General features: G+C 32.4%; 2 protein-coding genes across 2 annotated transcripts in view; one reads left to right on the forward strand and one right to left on the reverse strand.

Annotated features, from left to right (window-relative positions):
• The window catches only part of LOC118179898 (ras-related protein Rab-1A-like), a 235,485-nt gene that overhangs the window by 157,743 nt on the left and 56,990 nt on the right, over positions 1-20,752 (reverse strand). The gene's annotated exons all lie outside the window — the stretch shown is intronic.
• Positions 6-14,315, forward strand: LOC146998114 (ras-related protein Rab-1A-like). Its single transcript, XM_085813438.1, has 4 exons — positions 6-162; positions 11,294-11,418; positions 12,418-12,542; positions 13,680-14,315. The coding sequence occupies exons 1-4, from the start codon at positions 44-46 to the stop codon at positions 13,908-13,910; spliced, it is 600 nt and encodes a 199-aa protein (XP_085669564.1). The 5' UTR covers positions 6-43; the 3' UTR covers positions 13,911-14,315.

Below are 20,752 nucleotides of genomic sequence, written 5' to 3' on the forward strand. Positions count from 1 at the left end.
TTCTAAATTCTAGCTTATTTTATCTTTTTCTTTTCCAGAACATATGAACCATACAGTAGTAGCTGACTGTCGTGATGTGAACATTACATTTCATGGCGAAACTATTAAACTCGTTATCTGGGACACAGCCGGACAAGAGAGATTTAAAGCTATTGTCCGATCGTATGTTTTATATTTTTCCATTTAATTTCAAATTACCCTTATGCAGTAGATTTTTCTCTTTTAAAATTATTCTTATTTCTGTTCATCACATTACAATCGAGCAGACGTTTCTTTTACCTTCAGGATTCATACATGTTTATTCCCTAGAGTTAAACAAACTGAGACGCCTTCACCCTAGAAATATTAAACTTCCTTAAACTGTATATTTACGAGTAATATAATGACTTGCAATAATTCGTAGGCCCACTAGCGGTGGAGCGGTAAAATTAAAGACCGGTTGCTTTAACCTGGGTTCGATTCTAGGCGAACGAACTGGCTTCATGGGCGTTTTTGTGTTTTTTCTTATGCATAATAGCCTGAACCACTGAGCCAGTTTCCCTTAGAAAGTCCTCCACGAAGGTATCCTTTCCCTTAGGTAAATAGGCCTGGTGAATTAGACTGTCTTTTATTCGCATGCAAATAAAATACAATCTAATTGACATAAGCGGATGAAAAAGAAACTATCGGCTGGGTATAAAAAGAATTACTATAAGCATTTTCATGAATGATAGCCGATCCAGCTTTTTGAAAAGAAATAAATAACCACCAACCAAACATTTTAATTAATATAAGCCTGCATTCATTTGCGTTAAAATTGAATAATGTTGCATCAGCCGCAATTAAAGTATCTGAAACATTGCATTAGACTTGCAAAGGTAAGACTGCTTCGCAAATGATCATCATTTATGTACTATCTTAGGAGATAATGGGAATGATTCTTTTGTGAGGTTAATTGCTGAAGCTTTAGGTTAGTATTGAGTGTCCACTATTTTCTGCCGTATTGTGTCGTGAAAAAGATGTCTGTAACCAACTTGCTTATGAAATTCCCTCAAACAGGGACTGTAAACAATCGCTGAAAAAAATGGGCCTGCTGACAGCACGGGTTCCTTTTTCGTCTTGTATACTCAGAATCAACGGATCTCGAAACTGCCTAGGACATACAATGTAGAGTGGATAAAAATAGTATTATGTGAAAGTGTTGGATAGTCTTGTATACTCAGAATCAACGGATCTCGAAACTGCCTAGGACATACAATGTAGAGTGGACAAAAATAGTGAAAGTGTTGGATTTCAAAGAAGTTCATAGGCTGCCATCCGAGGAAAAAAGCCTTTGCTTTGCAAAGATGAGATCCCAGCGCCTGAAATTCGTTTTCATGAGCATGAGAAGTGGATTATTAAATTATGGTAAAAAAGCTATTTTACTTTTCGATGAGTCTATGGAGCAGTTGATTTACGAATTAGATGCCATTAGATGCCATGAATAATATAGCCATGATTACGTTGTTTCCTCTGCGAAGCATTCAGTGTTCCAATTGGTCTGAGGATGCTTTCCGTAGGCAACACTTAGTCAACTCAATGGTCATGGGGATGTCAACGTCCAAGTCTAAGCAGAGATTCTAAGACGTAAATGGTTGTCTACGTTTCAACATCAGTTTGGACATGTATTGCACATTTTCCATTATCATTCTACTCCGTTTCACAGCCACAAATGGAAAAACATGAACAGTGCAAAACTGTTCATGGTTTTTTTTTTTTTTTTTTTTTTTTTTTTTTTTTTTTTTAAATTTATGTTCACTTACACTCTTTTAGACTACCAAATGACTTCAGGACAATAATATTTGCAAATTACCATTGTCTTATTATGCAGTGGTACCTCGGTATACCCCATTAATTCGTTCCAGATCCTTGGAATTGTGATATAGTGTAGTCTTACCTCGGTATGCATCATTAATCCGTTAAAGATACTTGGACATCATTATTTCTTTCCTTGCATGTTACGCAGACGACAGCGCTATTGCGGTTAAATCTAAGAGCCCAAAACACGCATTTCGAAACCTACAAAGCAAGATTACAGCCATTAAAACTGATGCACGCAGTGAAAAATTTGTAGCACCGCCTTCAAGTCCCAACTGCTCCTTCTAAAAAGGCATAAAACCAAGAGGCAGCTGAACTGTGACTTACAGTTGTTTCAACGAAAACGTCTCGAAAGTGCGCGCAGTTACTTACTTTGGTATAGTACTCAATCAAAGACTCACCTGATCATACTTTTTATATCATCAGTAAGGTGAATTCAAAAATTCACAGCCTGTGTTCGCTGCTTGATCGTTACTCTAACCTCACTCTGAAATGTAAGAGGTACATCTGGGTCTCGGTTAGCACTTACGCCTCGCCAGCATGGGCAGCAACTACCCCTGGTAATGTAAAAACTTTACAAATACTTCGGAACAGAGTGTTAAGATTCATTACAAACTTCCATTACATCGTCAGCACGGATATATTACTGAACCTGAAAATCCCCAGAATGCTAGACACCCTCAGCCATCTCAATAATAATTTCTTCCAGAAAGCTGTGAACTGTCTCACAGCTAAATACTTCGAAATCTTTCAGTACGAAGTTTTAGAAAACGGCAAGCCATTAAGACCCTTTGCAGCTCATCTACTGCGAGACGACAATTTTATCACCTAAATTTTACTAGACTATTCACGCTTTTGAACTGATAATGGACCTCTAAAAACTCAAAAGCAAACATGCAAATACTGTTACTGCTCTTTATCTATCTTAAATGCATTTGATGATTTATTTGCATTTGTTCTACAAAGACTTGAAAAATCCATTTCAAGCTGTAGATCGTAAACCGTCATTCTGTAGAAGAGTCTACAGTCAACTGGTGACCTTTAGTCCCATAAAGCTTTTTGCCATCCCTAGAACCATAAAAAAATGTGTAATGCCCTCCCCGGAACCCGAAACCTGAACCTCTCCGAATACGCGCCGAACCGTTACACCACGAATACATGCTGGAATGATGAAGAAAATACTTTATAAGCCTTCGTCCATACAAACACCTAGATATTTGGCAGTATTCCGTTTTGTAACAATTTCTCCAATGTTGTGCCTGAGAGGGTATTTAGGATAGTTAATAACTTGACATTTTTGTTCATTAATTTTTATTTTGCAGGCTTTATACCATAAAGATATGTATCTTACAAATTCTTGTAGTTTGTTTCTAGTATGACTAGGGCTTACAGACTTAGTATAGCCGTGTTATCGGCATAACATGCTAAAGCAATCGTATTATTTTAGGTATGTCATTGATGAATAGATGAAATAACAGAGGAGCAAGAATACTATCCTGCGAGAAAAATCTGCTTTTCAGTGACAGTGAAAGATCATTGCGGATTTTTACTTAGAATGATCTTTCAGTAAGATAACTGTATTGTGTCTGTATCTGTATCTGTGATATCGCATGCCAAAGAAACCTCGAAGAAACTCCAGTTATCATGTTCACATGACCATTCAATGAAGCTTCTTCAGCGAAGTGTATTTACGGGCTCGCAAAGTCACATGAAACTGCCCGAATCGTTATGCCGCGAACTCCAAGGCCCTAAGCTTTCTTCATGCGCTTTCCTCAATGATGCGCCGAACCACGTGACCTGCTACTCCTCAAGCTTCGGGCTAACTCTCAAGTACATCTTGGTACAAGATTGACTGTCGCCGCAGCATCGCTGCTCCACTGCACGAAGTCCATTTTCCTGGTAACAAATGGCTACCTCCCTTTTCTTCCGCATGCTTTCCGTCCTTCGGGTCCAGCCCAGTCATGCAGTTTTTCATCAGAACTGATAACGTAGCGCTTACAGAATGCTGTAAAATAGGTGACTTTATGATCATCCTGAACTAAGATTGCCAAAAGCATAGTGAAAGTTATGATTCGATGGGCAGTTATTTATATTACATTCTGCGTCATTTTTAAATAAGAGAAACAGAAAAGGAAATTATTCATAATTCATTCAATTCTTTTTTATATCTATTAATATTGTTGCGTACGTACGGGTTCGTAAGCACAAAATCACAGAGCACAATCAGTAGTTACATTTCAAATTACTAAGAACGTTAACACAGCGGAATGCAAAGCGCTTCTAAAAAGGGCGAAGCTAATACAAAGAATCTCTCAATATTCCGAATTCACGTTGAGCTAAACAACTGAGAAACTGATGTTCTCTCCTGTCTTATATATTTTTTCCCCGGCCAGATAAAAATTTCCGATTCCCTCCACTTCTCGATATTACTGGAAGGCATATGAGGGCCGAATACGGTTACAATTACATAAAATTAATCGCCAAAACTATCACCAGCTCGGCGATATCTCAGCAGCTTAGCGAGATAGCCATTTACCTCAATGTTAAATAAGCTTGCACCTATAATCTTATTTTTCCGGCAGAGCTTATTTTCTTTCGAGCATTTCATGTTACGCTGTACAAAAATTACTAAAATTTCACGTATAATTTCGCAAAAATTATTTACATACGTGCAAAATTCGTAATGTTATTATCAATTTGTATTGAAGAAAATACTGTAGCTTTCTGCAAATCCAGAAAGGGGCAAGGAACAAAATTGCATTATTTCCCGGACTTTATTCTTGTTTTAGGAATTCAGGAACACACAAAAATTTAAGAAAACTCGGATTGTTAAAAGAATAAAGCAACAATATGCTGCAAAAAGTGGAAAATATATTTAAAAAAATAAACAATTATGCTAATACTGCTGTAGTCGTAGTAAAAATTCATTTGTAATTTAAAAGCCTTTTTATCTATGTATCATCAACATATATTGTTTCTAGCAAATTATATAGAGGTACTGTTTACAACATTTATGTATAATTTTTATATTATTTAAACTAATGGAATTTTAAAACGTTATTTTGTTACTAGGTTGATTGGCTGACTATTTAGCTATTCATAGTAAGTGAGGGATCACTTAAGAATGCATTTTCGTGAAGGATAATGTATGAAAAATAGACTGGTAGTTACATTAAATAAGGTAACACTACAAAAATAGGCCAGGTACAAATGGAAGATTTAAGGCCATAGTTTCAGATTAAAAGTTCTCAACCCTAAAAATAAACGTCATCCTCTTTACGGAGATAAGCATCTTTGTTTAAAAACTTTCTCCCGCTTTCTTAGCATGCCTTCGTGGTGTAGTGGTCAGCACGCTCAGCGCGTATTCGAGAAGTCCATGGTTCGATTCCCGGCGAGGGCATTACTCATTTTTCATGTCTTCTACTTCAAAATAACCTAATGTCTCTGCAAATTATGAAAAATCAATTAAAGATAGAAATGCTTAATAAGCTAAAATAATAAAAATATAATTTACATCAAAATAAGGAATTAGTAAATATATAAGTACGTAAGTAATTGTTCGGAACACTAACAGAAATAATTTCATAAACCTGAAACTCATTTAATTACTAATATAAGGTAATGTATAGGTATACGTAAGTAGATAAATACATAAGTATTATAGCTATATAATTATTATAGATAAATACATAAGTATTATAGATATATAATTTTTATAGCTAGTACATAAGTAGGTAAGAAATTATTCTAGATAAGTACGTAAGTAATTTTTAGGAACACTAACGGGAATACTTTCATAAACCTGAAACTCATTTAATTACTAATATAATATAAAGTATAGGTATGTAAGTAAAAAAATACATAAGTATTATAGATATATAATTACTATAGAGAAATACATAAGTATTATAGATATATAATTACTATAGAGAAATACATAAGTATTATAGATATATAATTTTTATAGCTAGTACATAAGTAGGTAAGTAATTATTCTAGATAAGTACGTAAGTAATTTTTAGAAACACTAACGGGAATACTTTCATAAACCTGAAACTCATTTAATTACGAATATAATATAAAGTATAGGTATGTAAGTAAAAAAATACATAAGTATTATAGATATATAATTACTATAGAGAAATACATAAGTATTATAGATATATAATTACTATAGAGAAATACATAAGTATTATAGATATATAATTACTATAGAGAAATACGTAAGTATTATAGATATATAATTACTATAGAGAAATACATAAGTATTATCGATATATAATTACTATAGAGAAATACATAAGTATTATAGATATATAATTACTATAGAGAAATACATAAGTATTATAGATATATAAATACTATAGATAAAGACATAAGTATTATAGATATATAATTATTATAGATAAATACATAAGTATTATATATATATAATTATTATAGATACGTACGTAAGTAATTGTTAGGAATACTAACAGGAATACTTTTATAAACCTGAAAGTGGTTTAATTACTAACATAAGATAATAGGAGTATCTAATAGTGGAAGTGTAAAAACGTCTTTCCTTTTGATTAGATAAGATATTATCCGAAGCTTATTTCTTTTTCTGTACTTCAAGAATTCTATTTTTAGATTACCTTGAGCACTCTTTTAAAATTGAGTTGTCACTGATATTTAATTTTCCCATCACCAGTTCTCGTTTTTACATGATTTTTCGGTAAAAGTATATTTACCGGTATCCCTTGGCGAAATTTGGCGTTTTTTAGCGGTATATGGATACCGAGTTTGTTCAATTCTTATTATTTTGGCTTTGTGTAGCGGCGATTTTTGCGCCGCCAAAAATCGCCGCTACACAAAGCCAAAATAACAAGGCAAAAAAATTGCACAAACTCGGTATCCATGTACACATCGAACTATTTTCACTTTAAAAAGAATCCCTGAATTGCACAAATAAAGTTTCGCGCACTCCCTTTGTCCATGTACATATCGAACTATAGTCACTTAAAAAGTCAAAGGAGCAGCTAACAAAAAAATATACAATCTCAATAAAATACATTTTAAATCAAACAATGAAATAATATAAAAAAGGAACTTCATCTTTGCACTACGTAAAGGAAATATCCACTTACCTTATTTGCGAATTAACACGTCTTCAGTCAAACAAAATTCTTTAACAGCATCCAAAAACTTCCTAAAATTATCTGAACTAAAATCTGTATACTGGCATTGCCACATAAATTCACAAAATAAAAGTTAAAAATATCCTCCATATCGACGTTCTACCGTAAGCATTTGCGACCGTTTGACCATATACATTTCCTTCCTACAAACAGGACACCTAATAATGGCTACTAAGTAAAACTTCATTTACACACTAGTCAAGTAATGCTTTTTTCCCCTTCCTTTTCAAATCGTACAGAAACTTCAAATTAATCTTACCCCATTCAGCCATTTTACCGTCTAAACCGTAAAATAAGCAATATACTTCCTAACCAACACACACACACACACCACAAGCCCTTACGAATTTACCGCAATCATGCAACCGATTACATAATAATAGGGTAGGGTTTCCATAACAATCAACTACTCAAGCTACCATAACTGAAATAACAACTTGGCGGTAAATGAAACAACAATTTGGCGATAAATGGAAAAACTTCGCAATAATACAAGGTGTACCCTTCCCTCTACACTTACCGATTTTTCTGTCGTTAAGCAAGAGAAAAATGTATACCAAGATAAAACTTTCAGAATCAATCAGAGATCTTCTGAAACCATTTGCTGGTGTTTATTTCTCTTTTTTCGAACGTTCTAATTGAAACGATATTTCTTTGTTTATATCGTATTTTTACTGTCTCATTGCAGAAATACGGATATATTATAGATATGCAAGCCTATGGCCCGATTGGGCCGCCACTCGATTAAAAAAGATTTGTCTTAAAATCCATGACTTTGGAGAAGGTGAATGCTCCAAAGTATAGGAAGTGATTCTCATTATGTTGGAAATACGTTAATGCCACAGAATATATATAATTTCATGTATAGTTTCTAGCAAAAAAATCATTATTTTTGTGACAATAACCTCCATCAGACAAATTATTACCGATGAGAGTATCACTTATATGCCAGGGATAACGAAACTTTCCCAGTAAAAGCTGCATGTTATAGTTCAGAAGAATTTTTAAAAGTCACAGTTATATATTTGTAGTGTTTTAAAGGTAACAAAATAACTCCTGACTAGAAACAAACGTTTCAAGAATCTCGTACACTTTAATTAATGTAGTTGTTTATGAACGTAAATAACTTTTTTCTTGATTTTGTATACGGGAACGTATATGGATACAGAAAAGTTTCTTCCACATACACATTTTTAACTTTTTCTCTCTATATTGGACATTTTTCCTGTAGAAAAAGCAAGCATTTTCTTGATTTTGATATTTGATAGATGCCAGTTTATTTTAATAGGAATTCAAAAAAGCTCAGTAATTTCTGTATTAATGCAAAAACGTTTCATTCAAATAAAGATATGGAAAATACAATAAATTAAGAACTATGATTGGAGACTTTTTTATACTTAGTTCATGTACATTCCTCTGATAAACGTAAAGCACGTTTGATGAAACAAAACATCATGCAGATAAACCACAATCGATAATTGAAAAATAATCGTAAATATATGTTTACCCGTATGGCTTGGAATACTTGAAAAGGTCAAAATATTGTGTACCGAAGTAAGTAAATAATATAAATATGCTTTATTAATTACTGCAACGATCCAAATATATATGATTATTACATGGATGTATTAAAAGTAATACCAATTAAATATGTATTCAACAGCAATTAAATGCCTTACTAAAAATGAAACAAGGATACATTTTTAAGAAATGCATTTATGGCCTGTTTAAATAGCTAAGTTTGTTTAGTAGTTCAATTCTAATTTGAATGATAAAATGTTCCATATCACAATTAGGAATTGTGTGTTTGCTAGGCAGCATGAAAAATGTATTGAAGTTCTAAGGCATTTTAATTATTTCTGAAGAAAACATATCCACCCCAGAAAGCTGAACTTGCAATATGCAATTGCTTTTCTTGCCCTAACCTGCTTGTGATTATATTAAATTGCAACAAACCCTTTTCTTCCTCCTTTTTTTTACCCCACTCTTCTTCACCTTATACAAGAATGGAAAATTCGTTACCACGGAGTGCGTCCTTGTAAAAATAATAATAATAATAATAATAATAATAATAATAATAAAATGATATCCATCTAAGGTCCAGCTAAGTAGATAACTGAAGCAAAGTTTATGTACTGCATGGTTTGCTCTTCCCCACCAGAAATCTTTGGGCCTGTGACTCATAGTCTGCTCTAAAGCAATTACTCCCTTCATCCTTTGCATCTTCCTTTCTTCTACTTCTGCAAATAAGTGACGTCATCAAACTCCAGCCTGGGGAAGAGCGCAACTTTGTTTGTGTAGTGACTTTGCCATAAAGGATCCTTTGGCATGCTTTCACTGCACGCTCGGCTTTTTGAAATCTGACATATTAAATATTGGTATTCTCTTTAGTTTTAGAAGTTTTTGACTAATCGAAATCTTTTAAGGTTGTCTGATTTTTAAGGTTTTGAGCGCCAATCTCTCACGAACGTCTGATTTTTTTTAAAGGAGCTAATACCAGAAATTTTGTTGACCTAATTCATCTCTGCAATTACAAGGAACTGAGACGCAATGCATATCTACCCAAAATAAAAAATTCTGTACCAATATGCGTAATGTAAGCAATATGCATAAAAATCTTTTATTAATTTAATAGTGCTCCAAATAGTTATAAAATTTAACAGTCACCTGCATTATAAATCTCGTACACTTTAAATTATATCATTAATATATAGTACTATTTAAAAATTTCCAAACTCTAATCTGAAATGATTACACTTTTATTTATCATGGACTCATCCCGTTTTAGATGTACATTAATGCACTACATCAATTCAGAATGAAACTCGTAACTTTAATAATTTTCAGTAATTTAATAAATACGTTTCTTTTTTCAAAACGTATTGGAAATGTCCGCCCCATTCTTCGATACACAAATCCATAGAAGCGTAACATGCTTCTTACCACTTCATTCGAACTGCTGATTGGTGTTGGATTCACGGTGATTATGATGCTCTTCCACAGATTTCGTGAGGTTTTAGGATTGCTGAGATTCACTTCATTCTTTAGATAGTCTTACAAATGAAATTAGAATAGAATAGAATCAAGCGAGCAGGGTGGCTATAAATTTTTCGAGATGCGCTGGTCTGTCACTTAGTTCGCCGATGGCAAGTAGCGTCACATTATCAGAACCACAGTCAGTAAATAGCCGACAGACAAAACTACGCTCAGTTCATTCTATCAGTTTCGAGGTCAAACTTTTATCTTTCCAGAGCTCAAGACAGTGATGTCACTTTAACCATAGGAGTGGAAGAAAACTTTCCAGAATACCTATGTTAGAACTATGCTATGTTTAAATCTGATGTATATCCTAAGTCGGGATTTCGAGATACAAAAATCCCAAGCTAAATTTCATCAATCGGTCCAGTAGAACGGAAAACATAAAACTGTCTTTTTTTTTTTTTTTTTTTTTTTTTTTTTTTTGTGTGTGTGTGTGTGTAAGTTATACTTTTAGTTTCTTTAATGGCAGGGATAATTGGTTAAGTTCAGGCATATAACTTATTTTATTTTTGGTTGAAAAATTAACACTTAAGTATTTCACAAGATTTAACATTCTCGATTTGAAATCTTCAGTTAATTTGTTAAGTACTTTACTCATAGGCGGTTTGATTTTGACTTCCGTGAATACATACACTGGAATAATATGAAGTTGGTCGGATTGATTCAACTGTTTAGGTTTTGTCTATAAATGCATAACTAAACAGAGTGCAAATTGAAGTTAAGTTTATTTTTTCAAATATTCCTCACATTAGCATAAATTTATGGTAATTCTGTTTTGAGATTAGAATACATTTGCTTTGAAATCGTAATTTAAAATCAATCTAACCTTTTTCATATCTTTACAGATTTGAAGGTTAATTAGCTATAAAAATATCTACAATCACTCAATAATGGAAAAACGTTTCGTAGCTGTTTACAATTCTTCTACATTTAATTTTTTAAAGAACTTTCTTAGTTTCACTGGTATTATAATAATATAACAAGCGAAGTCCAGATTGGCCTGCATAACATTCATCAAATGACAATCATAACATTCATCAAATGACAATTCATCAAATGGCTTATTTTAATTCCACTGGCAGCTTAATATTTTATCCATAGTCTTCTGGCTTCATGTTATAAAGTTATTTTAAATCCCTCTGTTAACATCTCTTTGGAATTTTATTCATCAAATCTTAATAAGTTTGTATTTTTATGCAGTTTCTTCAACGTAAAATTATAAATACGTTTCTCTATAGATATTACAGAATGGCAGACGGTGTTCTTTTAGTTTATGATGTGACTGACTATGCCACTTTCTCCATGGTATCAGGCTGGTTATCAGACTTGAGAACACACAATGATGAAGCTGACGTCCTTATAGGTAAGATAAAAAGTTCAATAATACTTTCTGATTTTTTATGTGTATTTAGATGAAGTAAAATCATTTTATTTTGAATCATTTTATTATGCAAAGTCACTTTGCATGCTAATTTGCTTCAAAACTGAGATTGGCCATGATTTTCCCTTCAACACCATGGTCACTTTTAAAGTATATAGGTAACCCTAAGAATATTAGAAACAAATTTCTTATTTTTTTAAATAGGATGTGTGAAAGTAATGAAATCAAATTTTGACAATTAACGAAAAAGAGAGGTATTTATTGTTAGAAAACCAAAAGATATTTATTGTGAGATATCTTTTTTGAGAATTTTAATCGTTTAATTAAACTGTTAAATTCGAAGAGCTTGTTCCTTCCTGATATCATTGCTTATCCAATCTTTTAGGTGATATATCTACCCATATATCTTATATTTTCCGTTAACATTCGAAACGTTAACGGCAGTGATTTTCGTGCCCCCTCCTTTTTTAATAGTCGGTAGCTCTAACTTTTTTATATGTGCGTGCATGTGTTACTTTTGCACTTAATTTCAGTATACTTTGTTTGTAATTAATGATTTGTTTCAAGATTTTATTTGAAGATTATTTCAAGATTGTTTCGATTATTTTGATCGTCCAGTTAAATATAATATTTCATTTTTAAATAATTATTTTTAATGTGCTACGTTAAAATTAATATTCAAGAGTTAACAAGATTCCATGGTTTAATTCAATTAGGAAATGCTGCCTTTAAAGACTTTTATTAGGCAAAGAGGAACTTAACTTTTGCCATAAAATGCATTATAATAATATTTACTTAATTGTCGTTTTATTGAATTGGATTTAAGCATAATTTGAAAATGCAAATGTGAAAGAAATGGTATTTTAGTGGGGTTTAAAATAAAAAGGAGTGGATTCTAGTTGCAGCATTGTTGAAGTTAGTACACTGCAAGTTCTTCCTATGAAATAAATTATTTTGTAATTATAATGATAATTATTTTAGTTGGCAACAAAAACGAAGATCCAGCCAAAAAAGCAGTTACTGCGAGCGTGGTCAGCAAATTTGCCCAGCAAGAAGGTATGGATTACCTGGAATGTAGTGCAAAAAGCGGAGAAAACGTAGATCAGGTGAGGTACTCTCAAATACATTTCGTGATTTGACTTAAATAAACTATAAAATAATAAATAAAACTATAAACATAAACAATCTGTATATAAATTTATAGAGAAAATTAATTACCTCTAAAAGCAATCATTCATTATTGGAGTAATAATTTAATCGTGGCACCATAAAATTGGTATGTGAAGAATATAACAAATTTTTCAGTATTTTATAAGATATCATGAATATCAAATTTCCCTGCGATTATCAAATTAATTAGCGGTTTTCGGATATTGTAACCGTCTAACGGCAACAAGTGAGTTCTAATATCGTCAAACTCCCAATGTTCAACGCTACTCACTTGAACCTAGGATCTCTTTGCGAACGAATTACCGACAGTACTTATATTTGCTTTGAATCTGTTTGCTTAAAGTGTATGGCCGAACTATACAATCTTTGATCAATTTATCAACGAATGATTTATAGAGTTTGACTTGTTTTGAGAGCCCAAACTCGTTCTAAACTTCTAACAGACTTAGAGTAACTACACCTCTAACTAACTCTGAAGTACCTACTTTAAAAGGTTATAAGGTATTTCTCCCGCCTTCTGAGCATGTCTTCCTGGTGTAGTGGTCAGCACACCCGGCGCTTATTAGAGAAGTCCGTGTTTCGAGTCCCGGCGAGGGCATTGCTGATTTTTCATGTCTCCTGCTTCGAAATAACCTAATTTCTCTACCCTATTTTTCAGAAAGAATCTTTTACCGAAGAAACTGTGCAAATAAAATTATTCATCCAAGCAGAAAATTAACTTTAAACAATAGGTTCATTTAAACAATTTAAAGTTCACAAATAACTGCTACATCTATTTTATTGTAAACAAAATTATGGCATTGTTCTACGGATGTTACACATTAAACTTCGCTTTAAAATCTTTAATTAAGTTATGGAATGTCAGTAATGTAGATGACTTCATCCTAAAAATAATTATTTCAGATTCACAACGCTGTAAGAAGATTTTTCATGGCTGTTTTTCCATGTCTTAAAAAATAAAATCGCTTGTGGTGAACTCTTTGAGAACTGTAATTACTGAAGGAGTTGAGCGCGATTGTGATAATCAATATTTTCCATAGTTACGATCATAATATTTTCTCTTGTAATTGCAGGTTTTTGAAACTCTTTTGTTGAAGATAATGAAAAGAAAAAGTCCAACATCCTTCGCAACTCCCTCATCTACTAAATTTAAAGCTTCAACAACAAAGAAGGGGATTAAAAATTCTGAAAATTATAGCAATGGAGATCTTCCCGCAATCATTCCTCTCGATGATGAAAATTTTCAGCTCCATGTTCAACCAGTCAGAGACAAGAAGTGGTATAAAAAAATGTGCACGTTGTGATATATAATGCAATTTAAGCAGTTTTGTGTGATATGAAACAGAAAATTCTCAAATTCTAACACCTATTTATTTGATCATTATTGACGAATTTGTGATTTTCAAAAGTCTCTGCGATGTTACTTAATAATCTGTAAAAATTTATATCTTCACATTTATTATTTGTGCATTTATTTATTAAGAAGTTATATTCGGAAATAAAATCTCAGCAGCAGATTTCTTTTTAAACTACATGGGAATTCCAGAAGTTCATAAAGCTGCATAACATTTTATAAACTAACATTTTATAATTTATCAGTATTTTCTATCCTCATCGTACTTATTTGAACAAATGATTAATTGACATTTTGCCAAAATCACATATTTGTACTTTTGTTCTCTTCTAGATTGTCAGACACTTAAATGCTTTTTTTCTCAAAACAACGGCATCGTAGATTTGTGGTTTTGCCATGGATCTGGTAATATGTATAATACGTTGTGACAAATTATATATTTATTTCTTTCACGGTTTATGCTCATTTATACTACGTGGACAAACCAACTATGTTTTCTGCGTAAGAGACGTATTTATACAAATACATATGGGCAGCTTTTGTAATTCATTCAAGTTCCAAATGAAATGTTTTCTACCAACGGAATGATGTACAATTTTGCGTAAATTGTATTCCAATAAATTTTATCAAAATTTGTTATTCTCCTTATTAGCTGATTGTTCAAAACTGTATATTTTTTTAAGATTTATGTCTTTCGCATTCAAAAATTTAATTTCTGGGATAGCAATAACTTTAGCTATGAATCTCTACATCCTGATTTATTCAAAATACAATGGTGCTTCACGTAAAACCTGTATCATATCTATGCCTACCCTAAACAGCATGTTAAAAGAAACGGCTTCATAAATTTTCGCTTTCACGATTATTTGATTGGTCAACTAAGGCGAAAAAAACCAGTTCTTTGGGGGAAAAAACCTATCAGGGATAAGCCAAAGAATATGTATATGTCACTGTAAAAGTCCGAAGTCTGGTAAATCCTAGGTTTTACTGGTAAAACCTAGCTTGTTTCAAAGGAGCTTGGTAAAAGTCCGAAGTATGCGTTAATAATTCCATTCCGGACTTTTACAAGACTTTGCGGCGGAACCTAGTAACTACTAACGTCTTCCGGTAAAAGCCGGAAACGAGGGATTTAAATCGACTCTGAAGAAACCTGGGCACATAGATCCGTGGAGACACTTTTTGCAATCTTATTTGCAGTTCAGTTTCGAGCTAATTCAAACATGTGTGATTGGCTACGATCTAAGATAGAAGCAGTTTGTTTCCATTTCAAAATATTTTGCTTTTTTTTATTTTTATTTTATTTTTATTTTTTTTTTATTTTGTTGAAATGAGTGAAGTTATGCGGAAAACGTTTTGCGACATTTTGTCTGAAACTATAAAAAATGAGCACGATAACAACTTTTATTTAACAAATGAGAAACACACTTCTTTAATAAATAAGAAGCAAAATGTGTGAAGCAAAAACAGGAGGAGAGGAGAAACTTAAGCACCACTATCTGCAAAAAAGCTGAAATCCTGCATTATGTTACAATTGATGAAATCTTAAGCGTATTACACAATGCTCATATCGCAGTTGGCCATGGTGGAGGAACCCGTATGATTAAGGAACTGAATCGCAAGTACAAGAATGTAATAGTAGAATCTATCGTCACGTATTTGAGACTATGTGAACCATGTCAGAAAAAAAGCAAATATGAAATTATTTTTAGTGTATAAACGTCATGTTACAAAATTCTGAAGTCTGCACAATAAAAGAGCTGATGAAGTAATATAGCACCATCTGGATATTTTCACGACTTTGAGTGCCCCGAACATTCTCCATTCCGACAATGGGAGAAAATTTTGCAACCAAATCACAAACAGTTTATGCGAAATGTCGAGTGATATAAAATAGTTAAGCCGAGACACAGTCAACCGCAAGGTTCTGTCGAATGGGCGAACCAAGACTGAAGGATTAAAGTTTGTTCAAGAAATAAAAAAAAAGCATATCACGGGGGAATCAAATGTTCACTTTACAAAACTATGTTTGGTTATACTATGGAGCTGGGACTTGCTAACTGAGTTTTTCCACGTAATTTGATCAGTAACATGGACACTGAAGAGGACTTTAACAATTTATTAGGAAAAAAAAAAAAAAAATTCATGTTATTCAACATAATCTGATGCTTTTGCCACTATGTGTTAAATTGTAATGTATCAACCTACATAAAATTTGATTAAAATGCTCAGGGGTGAGCTATGAAAATCTTAACAAAGAGCTCACTCTTTATTTTATAAAAACAAAATACCAAACTATAATTAAATATTTTAATTTTTACAAAAACAGACAATGCAAATATATGCACATAAAAAAATTTGAAATAAAAATTCCATAGAAATTACATAAAGTATCAAATTTCATTATAAAGCAAAATTTATTCCAGTCATTGCCACACAGAGTTTCTTCTCTGCTCTTAGCTGACCTTTTGGAAGGTTTCTAAGACCCAAAAAGAAATTTTTCGAAAAGCTTTTACATTCTACTGTAAGTTTCCCCCTTTAAAACTATCTTTAAATCTGAAATTTATTGTGAGTCAAAGAAGATTTTATTGCGGAAATACTGCTCATCGAGCTGAAAGCCCGTTTAGCTTCACCCCTATTAATAGCATAGAGACATTAGGTTAATTGGAAAAGCCGGAGAGATGAAAAATAGCAAACGCCTTCTCCGGGAATCCAAACGCGGACCTCTGGAATACCGGACCAGCGTGCAGAACCACTACACCACGAAGGTACGCTAGGAAAGCGGGAGAAATACCTTACGATAGCAATAGTTTTCATAATGACTAGAGCTTCCTTTACACTATTAGTAATTTCATTATGCATTTTTCACGTTAAAGCCATCTCAATGAAAACGCCAAAGTAATTTATTTTTATTCACACTTTAATGTAAAATTTAATGTTTGTTAAAGTATAGTTACAACGTGAAAGGCGTGGTTTTCCTGGAATAAATACTAAGCAAACAAAATGAACTTGGGGTTTGCAATTTGAAGATAAATTTAACAAATTACTTATGCAGTTCACCACTGAAGATATCGTTATGAACACTTGTACTTCAGTTAATGCTCCAAAATCCTAATATTATTATTACTAAAAAGAGACTAAATATTATATTTTTCTTGTATATATCAGAGCTGTTCTTGAAGACATCTAGAGAAATTTCAAGACGCTTTCAATTCCGAGTAATTGTTGAGTAAGTTCCTTTCCAATGTATAATTAATGGTAATGAAAAAGCTGATTTCCTCACAAAGAAGGAACATACCTAATGAGAGCATTCGTTTCTACTTTCTAAAGCTTTTAACGAATTTAATTTGTAGGTTTTCATGCAGAGTCATTGCAAACATCTAATCGGAAAAACTTGGGATGTTGGCTGAAGGAATCCTTCTGTGATCCCAGATTCACAAAAACATAGTTGTCACAAAATTCAAAATTTCGACTGGTAATGAATTTAAAGGTTAAAATAAATAAATAAATAAAAAGCTTAGATTTAAGCAGAATTCAAATAATCCTTATCAATTTCGTGGGTTTTCTGATATATATGCTCCAAATATCTGGGAATGAAACACTTTTTAGTTTTTTAACTGAAGAAGGCTAGTTAATTCTTGAAACTGGCACAAGATTTTACGTTTAGGTGCTATTTTTGCCATACTTTAATTTTACATGTTTTTATGAGTTTAGTATGATACACTTTCATCTGCTCTTGAATGTCAGCAACAATAATTTTTCTGAACAGCGAGTTATATAAAAATAAAGTATTTTGAAAGTAGCTTTAAGTAAGATAAGTATGTTTTACAAATATATAAATTCTAATAAAAATTGAAGTCTATAAAATCTGTTTCTACAAATGTTTAATATGCGCATATTTGATTATACTATACCTATCCCCATACTGATTGAAGGAATATCTGATCTGCTATTATATAATAATATCTATAAATCACATAACAATTTCACTAACATGTTTGTCTTCAGAGCCACAGGAATTTTAGGTTGCAGATCAGGTATAGTATTGGATAGTTATGATACAAATACCTTGGTCTTCATTTAACATTTTAAGCAGATCGTCAGACAAGATAAGCTGAACAAAATCTGGCCCAAAGTGTATTTGTTAGGATTTAAACTTAGCTATCAGCATTTAGCATCTTACCACATAAGGGGTTCTTTTTCAGACGATTATGAACTGCATATATGTAATATATAACACATTATAAATAAGGTTTTATAATTTTACAGTCTTCATGTTATGCTACTCATATTATTTTAAAAGCATCTATATGTTGTATGCATTAATCTTTAATACATATTAAGTATTGCAGATCTTCTGTGAGAAAATATTATTGTGGAAATACATGGTGTTTATTAAGTCCCGGACCTATTTTGATATTTAATAACTCATAAAATAATAAAGATAGATTAAAATTAATAACATAAATTGTTAAATAGACTCAAAAAGTTTCATGACCCTTGTCAATGAACTTCCACGTGTGCCTCTTTCGTCGCACGGAGAATATCAAGTAGATATTCAATTTCACGCCAGGTACCGGCAAGCATGTCGACATCCACAGAGGCTATTGCGGTTGTAATTCTGCCTTTTAGGCCATCAATGTTCGACACTCTCCTCCTGTAAACGTTGTCCTTTACAAATCCCCAAAGGAAAAAGTCCAGCGGCGTTATATCAGGTGATCTGGGTGGCCAAGGAATTGAACCTCCTCGCCCAATCCATCTTCCTGTAAAATGATCATTCAAAGAACTACGAACGATGGTACCCCAATGAGGTGGTGCACCATCTTGTTGCAAAACGACATGTGGCTGAAGCTCTTCTAGTTGTGGAAATACGAAGTTTTCCAACATGTCTAAGCATACGAGTGATGAGACCGTCTTTTCTGTAAAAACGAAAGGCCCAATGACTCGGTCGGGCATTATTCCACACCACTCGTTAACCTTTGGGGAATCCCTTTGTGCCTTACGGTATTCATGGGGGTTTTCGGATTCTCATATGCGCACATTATGGAAAATTAGCAATGCCAGAAAGATGCCAAAAACAAAAGAGAGAAAAATGCAGTTAATAAGCAGACGCTATATAGAAAAGTACAGATATTTAGACTGGAAAATTAAATTATCTGAAATTAACCACACGCGCAGACAATATTTACAAAAGTAAAGGTATTCAAACCAAAAAGGAAAATATATAAGTTATTCCATCAATAAATGCCATAAGTATGTTTATATCTTCATTATTTTATGAGTTATTAAACATCAAAGTGGGTCCGGGACTTTATCCTGTATAATATAAACCCAGTACTTTAATTACACTAAGATTCAGATATAAAAATTGGAAGACTTTCCTAACGTATTATGTACGTTTATTATGCGTTGAAATTAGGAAAGAATTCCAAATGTTATTAGATAAATAAAAAATTAAAAACTATATATAGTAACCTTTTTAAAAATACAGTATACTTTAGAATATTACTATCAATTTATTCAATGTGTCAAATTTCTTCAAACCAAACAGTATTTAGGAATTTTCTGTAAAAATTTAAGCTTTTGGATTTTGATTCACTAAATTTCGGTACCTGATATTAAAATAGAAAGGAAAAAGCATAAGCAACATACCTTCTGCACAAGAAAACTTTATGAAGTCTTTTCATATGCATTTTTTATTTGGTAATCAAAAAATAAATACTCTCTGTAATTTTCAATGCTGCAAAATGAAGTGGAATGTTCTATAAAACGAATAATTTTTGGCTTTTCAGGTACAACACCATAACAAAGATGCAGGTTAGGCACTAGTGCACTACTTGCTGGGCGTAGGGCTTAATATTTTTATTTCATATTTCACATGAGAATCCTCTGAATTTACCATATTTACTCTGCTGTCTTTTATAAAAATAAAAGCCATAAAATTATTACAAACATAAAAAGACAATATCAGCAAAGATGCGAAAAGAGGCATATGAGCAAAAATGAATCAAAATCAAACCCTTTAATCTTAATAATTCTTTGGCATAATTTTTTTTAACCTGACATAATTCTTATACAGGAAACACATTTGAAACCTACACTGAGAGTGCTTTACGCAAACTATGCTACTTACTGTGCGGATAGAGAAACCTTACACGGCAGTGGAATCATCACTTTGGTTAAAAGGAGCATTCAACATCAACTTTCATCAACAAAATTTGTTTACCTCTTTTTGAAAGCAATACTATCGAAATTCAAACTGAGCACAATTCATATTCTCTAATATTTGTGTACTTCCCAAATGGACTTTAACCCAAATGCTTTATTTGGATTAATAAATTATTTAATTTAATTCCAAGCATCAATGCTGGAATCAAGGAGCTAGCAATAGAAAAGGACGAGAAATTTTAAACATGATTCAAAATAAGAATTATACCATTCATGCCAACGCATTAGGGCTACAAGAGTTCCTTAATTATTTACTTTTTTCTAACCGATAACCTCCACTGTAACTTCCAGATTTCTGTTATTCTATCTCTCTCATCTGGCCATAATCTTATCTATCTTGAAATCAGCATTAATAGTTACTTGCCTGACAAATTACAAGAGTCCCAAGACTCAAAACGTAATTGAACGCTCTTCAACGTGACATCAAAAAGGACATATTATAATATCAAAACGCAACGCTGGCGAAACTTCAACTCTATCACAACAAAAGATAATTCTCTTTTTGACAGAAATTTAAGAAACCTTTCAAGCAAATTCCACCACTCCATGGCATCAACGCAATAGTTT

The sequence above is a fragment of the Stegodyphus dumicola genome, chromosome 3 (genome assembly GCF_044657685.1).
Source record: "Stegodyphus dumicola isolate Sdum_Otavi_A_Nest chromosome 3, ASM4465768v1".
NCBI lineage: Eukaryota > Metazoa > Arthropoda > Arachnida > Araneae > Eresidae > Stegodyphus > Stegodyphus dumicola.

What these genes read in the sequence shown, in the direction of transcription:
- LOC146998114 (XM_085813438.1), top strand. Translation starts at nt 44, where the DNA reads ATGAACCATACAGTAGTAGCTGACTGTCGTGATGTGAACATTACATTT. An exon ending in TTTAAAGCTATTGTCCGATC is followed by an intron (nt 163 to 11,293) that starts GTATGTTTTATA and finishes GTTTCTCTATAG; the next exon opens with ATATTACAGAATGGCAGACG. An exon ending in GCGGAGAAAACGTAGATCAG is followed by an intron (nt 12,543 to 13,679) that starts GTGAGGTACTCT and finishes TTGTAATTGCAG; the next exon opens with GTTTTTGAAACTCTTTTGTT.